At 39.5% G+C, this 1,591-nt stretch overlaps 1 protein-coding gene across 1 annotated transcript in view; it reads left to right on the top strand.

Annotated features, from left to right (window-relative positions):
• LOC119588395 (geranylgeranyl transferase type-1 subunit beta-like) overlaps window positions 1–1,572 on the top strand; it is a gene marked incomplete in the record, with an annotated part of 12,052 nt that extends 10,480 nt beyond the window's left edge. The window contains 1 exon segment of the mRNA XM_037937074.1: window positions 1,220–1,572. Coding sequence (XP_037793002.1) covers window positions 1,220–1,492 — 273 coding nt within the window.
• Between the last annotated feature and the right edge of the window lie 19 nt (window positions 1,573–1,591).

Consider the following 1,591-nt stretch of genomic DNA (forward strand, 5'->3'; position numbering starts at 1 on the left):
CTCCTTAACACCTATATATATCACTGAGAAGATAATGAGTTAACCCGGGAGGAGTGAGGGAATGCATGGTGAATAAGACCCTGATGGGATGGTAATTGGCAACTACACAAACATGTAATGACAGCAAAGGCAACTGGCACAGACCACTGTCCAGAGCACATGCACCTTTGTATAATGATTCACCATTTCTCCTAAAGTTAATGGCACATGACCTTATATATATAAACTACCATTTTACTACAATGGGAGACTGGTCAAAAAGAACTAGTAGAACTAATAGCTAAGGTTATGTAGCAGACAGATGCTCCAAAAGGAATCCCAGCACTCTTTGACGTTGAAGAAGGAACTCGGAAGCTGTGATACAGCTTCACTTGATATATCATGAAGTGGTCTGTAAGAGATTGGTTCGTGTCTGCAAGAAGACCATTAGCCAGCCTCCTTAACACCTATGATCTATCAGCTGGAGAAGATAATGCAGTTAACCACCCACAGGAAGCTATGAGGAAAAGCATACTGGAAAAGAGCCTATGTATGTGGACTGCCCTTGACATAAGGGAAGAAACAGTAGAACATAAATCACACACACACACAAACAAGCAATCTGTTGGAAAAGGAGGATACAAAATCCAACTTCGTAATATGAGGTATATGAAGGTGTGCATCACCCATACTTCTTGCCTCTATATAAGTGGGTAGGAGAAGAGAACTGGCGGAAACATTAACCCCTAATGACCAAAAGTCCCCCTGCCAATCTACAATAATACCCAAATATTCATATTTCACATATGTTATATTTGGTCTTCAGAGTTTGGAGAATAATTTTACAAACCAAGTTGAGGGAGTGATTTTTTCATTCATTACAGGGATCCAATAAGGAGATCCACTTGTGGAAGTCACCAGAAATTTTAATTTTTCAGAAAAATTTATAAAGCATGGAAAAGTCTCTTTCCAATATTCCTCCTTATGCCCATGAAATGTACCTCTCATGCTGTCCAGCTTTGGCAGTATTTTGAAAAATGCTAGGCTTATGTGTCAGACCTAGGATGGGGAGACATAGATATTACTTTAAGGCCTCCACCCCCCCTTTTTTTTCTCATCGGTGATGAGTTGCATACTGGATTGTTTTCCATCTACCAGCTGCAGAAGTAAAAACTCACAATTGTTTGTTATTTGCTTGAAGCAATACAACAAAATGTTAATAAAGACTTCACTTTCACAGTTGCTTGGGTGCTTGGACCTCCTAGACATCAGCGCACTGAGGCAGTTTGTACTCTCAACACAAGATCCAATTACAGGAGGACTAGCCAAATACCCCGACACTCCCCCTGATGGCCTGCATACCTACCTTGGCATTAGTGGGCTAGCACTTCTTGAACAAGATGAACTTCGGACCATAGACCCAGCACTGAACATCACCCAGAGAGCTCTAAAACACTTACATACTTTGCACAAAAATAATCTTCAAAATTCTGATCCATCTATTAAGTGTTGATAAGTATTTTCATATATTTTCCCCATGTCTTTAGTCTTTTGCATTACTAGAGAGATTTAAATTAATTACTATTTAAATAGAGGCAGATGAGTATAGATA

Source organism: Penaeus monodon, chromosome 23 (genome assembly GCF_015228065.2).
Source record: "Penaeus monodon isolate SGIC_2016 chromosome 23, NSTDA_Pmon_1, whole genome shotgun sequence".
NCBI lineage: Eukaryota > Metazoa > Arthropoda > Malacostraca > Decapoda > Penaeidae > Penaeus > Penaeus monodon.